Source organism: Mus pahari, chromosome 1 (assembly GCF_900095145.1).
Source record: "Mus pahari chromosome 1, PAHARI_EIJ_v1.1, whole genome shotgun sequence".
In the NCBI taxonomy this organism is placed as follows: Eukaryota; Metazoa; Chordata; class Mammalia; order Rodentia; family Muridae; genus Mus; species Mus pahari.
The window spans coordinates 2,792,663-2,800,124 of record NC_034590.1 but is presented as its reverse complement, the minus strand read 5'-3'; the positions used below and the strand labels follow the sequence as shown (position 1 = coordinate 2,800,124).

Here is a 7,462-nt window from a genome sequence, read left to right as displayed (position 1 = left end):
AATTTTGTGTGTGTGCCTATACATTTGTATGTGCACCACATGGAAGCAGTGTCTGAGTGGGCCAGAAGAGGGCAGCAGGTTCCATGAGAACTGGTGCTACACATGGTTGTGAGCCACCATGTGGGTGCTAGAAACCAAACCTCTGCAAGAGCTGCCAGTGCCCCTAACCACTGAGCCGACTCTCTAGACCTCTTGTTAATTCTTTTTATTTTTTAATCTTCCTTCTCCTTGCTTGTGTTTCCTTTTTGCAGTTGATTCAGTCTTTTAACCATCTGCCCATGGTGTATTATGAAACTTTATTATCCTCTGTGACTGGAGCATGGTCTTAAACTCATGGGCTCCACATTAAGAAGGTCTTCCACTGAGCTATACCCCCAGTGTGGTTTCTTTGTTTGCTTTTTGGAGGTATTGAGTATTGAAGACAGGACCTTATGCATACTATGAAAGTATTCTATTTTTCTGAGGTTGTGGGCTTTTTTTTTTTTTTTCTTTCCTCAAAAGGAGAAAAGATCTGTGCAAAGACTGGCACAAGCATACTATACTTACATACTTACATAGAAAAAAATAAGAAAAAAAAATCAAGAAAGAAAAGGTAGCGTGAGAGAAAATTAACATGAGTATGCACAGTGGAGGAAATGAGAGAGTGGAGAACTTCATGATGCGGGGCATGGAGCCACGGGGAGCACTGCGGTATTTGGGGAGCACTGCAGCATTTGCATTCATTTCTAACTCAGCTCATCCGGCCGTGCTGGCTTTCTTCAGTTTGTGCAGAATGTCATGTTGGAGTCACGTGTGGGGTCAGATGGGAAGGATTAGACAGCATAGCATGTTCCCGTTAGGATCCGGTCTCTCCATTCATGCTTGCTGGTCCTTGGTGTGTGACATCATTGGCTTCGTCTTAAACGCTCCCTCCTTCTGTTGTCACGCATCCATTCCTGAACTCTTGTAATTACTAGTTTGCTGACTTGAATAGGTCACACTGAGTGAAACAACCTAATGTCTGTTTTTCATTTCTTGATCAATTATGTCAGCAATCATTTTTTTCCCTCTGATTCCTTAGATGAATGTGGTCAAAGGAGAACTATACACCTTTCTCACCTGACTCAGTTTTATTAGCTCCTTTAATCTTGTATTTACTTCTTCCTCCCTTTTCATATTCATAATTTTTCCATTTTTAAAGCCGTTCATCTTATACTCTAGTATTTATTTATATTGGATGTTTTATCTGGTTTCGAATAAACACTGAATTTATCTTTCAGACATAGATTTCAGTTCTCAGAACAAGAAGTTATCGGGAAAACAGAGCACACATGAAGAATTATCGCAACGGGAAATGAAGGGATATTTTAGAAAACGCAGTCTTGAAGATTCCTGTTTTGGAGATGACTGGGAAGGCAAAAATCAGTTTCAAATGCATCAAAATCAGGAATATTTTAAGCAACTGGCAGTCGCCTATGAAAAAGTGCTCAGTGTGAACCAGGGTATAGTTTTCAACCACCAGAGACTGAATGCAGGAGAGAAAGCAGTTGAAATTCAGTGTGAAAAAGCCCTTAGTGTGGAATCTGACCATGCTCTTCCTCAGCTAACTCACCCTGGTAACAAAGCCCACAAAGACAAGGAGTGTGGGGAAACCTCTGCTCCTGAGTCGGAGCGCACGCACTGCCCTCAGACACCTCAGCAAGGGAAGGAATCTGGAGGGCCATTAGCTTTGCCTTCAGGAATACTGGGCCTTCAGCAAGGTCACACTGGCGAGAAGTCCTATGACTGTAAGGAGTGCGGAAAATCCTTTACTTTGAAGTCAAACTTGACGCGGCACCGCAGAATCCACACCGGTGAGAGGCCGTACATGTGTCATGGATGTGGAAAGGCGTTTACACAGAAATCACATCTCACATCACATCAGAAAATCCACACTGGAAAAAAAGCCTATGTCTGTGGGGTCTGTGGAAAAGTGTTTCACTGTGGCTCAAGCCTGGCCAGCCATCAGAATATTCATTACCACGCAGTCGATGCTGGCAAGAAAGCGTACGAGTGTACAAAATGTGGCAAGGATTTCGACGGTCACTCAGGTCTCATTGATCACCAGAAAGTCCATACTGGAGAGAAACCTTTTAAATGTAAGCACTGTGGAAGGCTTTTCAGGTTTCAGTCACATCTTAGGGCACACACACAGATTCACTCTGGTGTGAAGTCTTATGACTGTAAGGAATGTGGAAAATCCTTTAATTTGAGGTCAAACTTGATGCGACACCACAGAGTTCACACCGGTGAGAGGCCGTACACGTGTCACGGATGTGGGAAGGCGTTTACACAGAAGTCCCATCTCACGTCACATCAGAAAATTCACACTGGAGAGAAAGCTTATGTCTGTGGGGTCTGTGGAAAAGCTTTTAGTCGCGGCTCAAGCCTGACCAGCCATCGGAATATTCATTCTTATGTGGTTAACGCTGGCAAGAAAGCGTATGAGTGTAAAGAATGTGGCAAGGCTTTCGGTTGTCATTCAAATCTCAGTCGTCATCAGAAACTCCATGCCGGCGAGAAACCGTTTAAATGTAGGAACTGTGAAAAGGCCTTTGGTCAAAGAGCACATCTTACCAAACATCAGAGACTTCACACTGGCGAAGAAGGCCCTGATGAAGGTCAGCGTGTGGGAAAGTTTTTCCTTGAAGACCATAACTATGTTGACATCAGAAATTCCATACTGGTGTGAAATGATGGAATGTATGAGGAATGTAGAATGTAGCCTTTATTCGTGGTTTCTGTTGTACCCACACTAGAGTATTCACATTAGTGGCAAGACCTGAGTCCCAGGGATGTGGGAAAGCCTACATCTGGAGTGTAGGCTTAATCATCATCAGAACATTCATACTGAGGAAAGGAAATAATCCAAGGAATATGGAAAGACTATTCACGGTGTACTGCGGAGGAGGGTTAGCAACCAGGCGTCTTCACCACCAACCTCAGGGACCGAGGGACCACAGGATACATTATCGCCTGCTGCCAGGATGCAACACACTCGCACCGCATCCTTCCCAAGCACGCGTACAGCATCCCCTTATAAAAAGCCAGTGCCTCCTTGTAGAGAGAATCCCTTGTGTACTGTGTGGGGTCATCACCCATCAATAAAAAGCTGAAGGCCTATTAGCTGAGATAGAAGGAAATTAGCAAGAGATAGCGAGTGGGACACCTGGCAGCGAAAGATTTGAACGTAGGGAGTTAGAGGCAGGAGATTCCACGAACTCTGGAGGAGACAGAAGTGTGAAACTGAGGACAGGCAACTAACCCAGCGGAGGACAGAACAGTTTGACAATTAAGGGACAACAGGCTAGTCAAGGAGCAAGCCCGGGCTTATGGAGCAGACATTTAGTCATAGGAAATTAAGTCTCGGAGTCATTATTCCAGAAACAGAGGTCAGATAGAAAAGCTCGCGGCTGCACCTCCTCTCCCTGGTCTTTTCCGCTCCATCCTTGCCCAGAGGCAGCCTCTGTATGCTCCCTCCTCAGTCAACCTCCCATGTGAGACCTGTCACCTGGTGTGACTTTGTGGGTGTCCACCGCTTAGATCATTAACAAGGAACCTCAAGTATGTAATTGATATGGAAAGTTCTTTATAAGGCTTATAACTGCAGTTCCCAACCTGTGGGTCCCAGCCATTGGAAAATGCGTATTTCTGATGGTCTTAGGACCCGAGGCACCGCTCTGTAGCAAAATTACACTCATCAAGCAGCAACAAGAGTGAATTTATGGTTGGGAGTTCCAAAGACCACTGGAAATGTGTTTTCTAATGGCTGTTGCCCACAGGTTGAGAACTGATGGCTTATAACATTCCTTATTATTATTATCATTTTTTTTTCTTTTGATAAAGTCAGAGGTATAATTGTAAAAGGCTTTTAAAGCAAGAAGATACCAATTGGTCATCAGTTATACCCTATTAGAGAGGTAATAGTGTATATTTTAGAAGGTACATTTCAAGGCAATGTAGGTGCAGAAGTTGAATTTTGATGTGTCATATGCTGATGGCTTATATTCTAGGCGACATTAAATGATTTTTTTCTAGTACAGCCCAAAAGTCCAAAGAAAATGGAAAAGCATTTTAAAATGCAATAAATCCTGTCAAATCAGGCTATACTATAAAGGAGTGGGAAGCCTTATGTGAAATTCGCCACACTGTGCTAACAGAATTCTGGTAACAGAATTAAATGAGGATTGCACTGGACAGGAAATTTCTGGAAAAAGTATAAATTGGTATGTGTGTGTGTATGTGTGTACAGGTGTGTGTATGTGTGCATTTCACAAGGTACATGTGGAGAATAGGCTATCTTCTACCATGGGGGTCTCAGGGATCAAGTTGAAGTTGTCACACTAGAGGCCTTCAAGGCTTGGGCTGCAACTTTTTGTAGTTTCTTTTTCTGGGCACATGAGCCCAGTGTTTAAGGGAATGAAAATAATGACTGGATATTTACCTGGAATATTAAAGCTTTTCTTTAAGTAAAATTTACATGGTTAATTTTTAGTTCAGTCCCATTTTTTCATTATTTTTAATGTGTAAGGTTGTTTTTCCTGTATGTATGTATATATGTGTGCATGTATGTAGTATGTGTATGTAGTATGTATGTGTATGTATGTTGTATGCATGTGTATATGCATGTATTTATGTAGTATGTATGTGTATATGTGTATGTATGTATATATGTGTGTATGTATATGTGTATGTATGTATGTGTGCCACGTGTGCCTCTGCATGTGGATACCTAATGCCTATGGACACTGGAAAAGGATGTCAGATCCCCTGTAACTGGAGTTCCAGATGGTTGGTGGCTATTTTGTGGGTGCTGGGAATTGATCCAGGATCATCTGGAGGAGCAGCCAGTGTTCTTAGCCACTGGCCCCGGTCACAATTTATCATCTCAGTTCCTGGTACCTTTCAGTTTATATGATATAAGGAAATGTGTACATGTATCCTGTGCTCCAGCCATGGACCTGACCAAGGACTCTTGCCTGCGTGGTAACCATCCAGTGCCCCTCTCTCCTGCCCTCTCCTCCCTTCATCCCCGGGGTCACCCTGGGGCCCCTATTCTGTTCTCAGCTCCTCCTCCGTATCCAGCATGGGATGCTGGAGAACCTGGTACCTGGGGCTGCCCCTTGTCCACCACCCACCGTGTGGGGTTAACACAGCCAGATGCCCACCTGGGGCCGCACTGGAACTCTGGCGGGATGCGGGTTCTCTCTCACTCCCCTCTTTACCCCACAGCCACGGCCCCACAGGCAGTTATAAGTCCACCCTCTTTCTCCCAAAGTCATGATGGCGACCAGTCATGTGCTATTTACCCATCCTGTATACTTTCCTCATGCTGGTGTGGCACTGAAGGGAAGTGAAATTTAAAATGAAATTTAAGGCCTGGGATTCATGTAACTTATGTCAAATAAGTCCAGAGAAAAAAGTTGTGGGCTTGGAAGCCTGAGGCAGAGAACACAGTGGGACAGGCCCGGGCACACCCAGGCAGGTCATTGTTGGAACATTCCTGGGACTGATGGTTTGGAGTCATGTGTTAACCAAATGTTCCGCTGACCCGTCCCTCAGGTCTCCTAACACCTTTGCACTTACCATTCTGCAAATGTGTGGTCATTCTGCTGATGTTTAAATGAGCCAATCGTGTGTAACCGTGCCAATTCCTGCTAGCCCCTCCCCCTCCCCCTATTAAAAACCCCTAGCTTTTGAGCTACGTGGTCAGTGCCTCTACCTCCTGCGTGAGGTACGCATTGGCCCGGAGCTCCGCCAATAAACTACCTCGTGTTTTTACATCAAGATGGTTTATTCGTGGTTTTTGAGTGCCACCTTCTTGAGACTGGCGTGGGGAGGGCTCCCCATGGAAGTCTTTCAGCATCATTAAAATGAACAGGCTAGTCTTTCAGTAACACTATCGCAATTTGTGAGGCAATCAGTATTACACCTGGATTGGCCCAAACTCAAATCCTATTGTCCCCACAACCCCCTTCCTGGTTCTGGGATTACAGATAGGCACCATCACATTCACCAATAATTTCACTTTTGGAAAAGAAAGAATATAGAGTATGGTGGTTTGAATGAGATAGGTCCCCATAGGCTCCTAAGTTGGGGGAAGATTAGGTGTGGCCTTGCTGGAGGAGATGTGTCACTAGGGGTCACTACCTGCTCTGTCAGCCTGGCTGGCCATGCCCTGGCAGGCAATGACCAACCTGTTTTTATCTCATGAAGACTGACTCAGAACTCCACAATCTCTCCACCCAGCTCACTAGGTTCCCACTGGTGGGTCGTTACCATGCCAATCCCATGCTTCAAGTCCCCCACTGCCTTTGTGGTGCACATCTGGCAAACCCATGCTTTGCCACCCTACCTTTCTCTCTTGAACCCAGATGAGCCACTGCGTGAAGGAAAACGCAACACAAACTTAGCTCAGAAATGATGTTAACTCAATCACTGGGTGCAGCAACTAAAACCCTCATTTTATAAGCCTTATTAAATCTAAATCCTCTGGTGATGAATCCTGATCAATCCGCCATTGAAACCAGGAGACACTCATAGCTACATCTTGTCCTCATGCTATCCCTGTCCAAAAGAGACCTCTCTCCTGCTGCCTCTCTTCCTCTCTCCAACCCAGAGGTACCTCCTATTTACCCAATGATTGGCTCCTTTATTTTTATTTTTTATTTTTTATTTTTTGGCTCCTTTATTCATTACAGAATTGGTTCATAAGAACAGCACCAAAACGGAGGAATGCTAGTATTCCTTATAGGCTTGGTCCAATAGTTAACCTGGCAGTAGCCAGGTAGGCCTGGCTTGCTATAAAAAGGGCTGTTTGGCTCCCCCTTGCTTTCTCTTCCCTTTCTCTCTCTGACTCTCTTCTCTCCCTGACCCCTTTCTCCCTCGCTTCCCTTCCCCCTGCCCCCTCTCTCTACATGTTCCTGGCTGGCCTCTTCTCTCTCACCTTGACTTACGCAGTATGAGACATTTAAGTCTCTGGGTATCCTCTGTCCACAGTTTAGGCCAAGCCCTGGCAGTGGGCAAGGCAATGGAGCAGTGTTTCTCCGTGGTTATCATACCACAGTCTAGAAAGCCTTGTTGCTGCACCCATATTTTCTTGGGGAAGTTCACTGTTAGGCTTTGGAGTCTGTCATAATAAGCTTAATCATTTAATGTTATATTTAGCATATTTCTGACAAGATTGAGAGCCAGTATCTATTAAGCATATCTGAGTTGTTTAATTATTTGTCTTAGAATGTACCTAGTAAACAAAGATATGTTTGATAGGGCTGGAGGGATGGTTAAAGAACACTGACTGCTCTTCCAGAGGTCCTGAGTTCAAATCCCAGCAACCACATGGTGGTTCACAACCATCTGTAATGGGATCTGATGCCCTCTTCTGGTGTGTCTGAAGACAGCTACAGTGTACTCACATACACAAACTTTTTTTTTTTTTTTTAAA

General features: G+C 44.5%; 1 protein-coding gene across 2 annotated transcripts in view; it reads left to right on the top strand.

Annotated features, from left to right (window-relative positions):
- LOC110338540 (zinc finger protein 790-like) overlaps positions 1 to 3,689 on the top strand; it is a 14,568-nt gene extending 10,879 nt beyond the window's left edge. For both annotated transcript variants that reach the window (XM_021221879.2, XM_029537604.1), the window contains exon 5: positions 1,260 to 3,689. In XM_021221879.2, coding sequence (XP_021077538.1) covers positions 1,260 to 2,710 — 1,451 coding nt within the window. In that variant the 3' untranslated portion in view covers positions 2,711 to 3,689. The remainder of the gene's footprint in view (positions 1 to 1,259) is intronic.
- Positions 3,690 to 7,462: the final 3,773 nt, after the last annotated feature.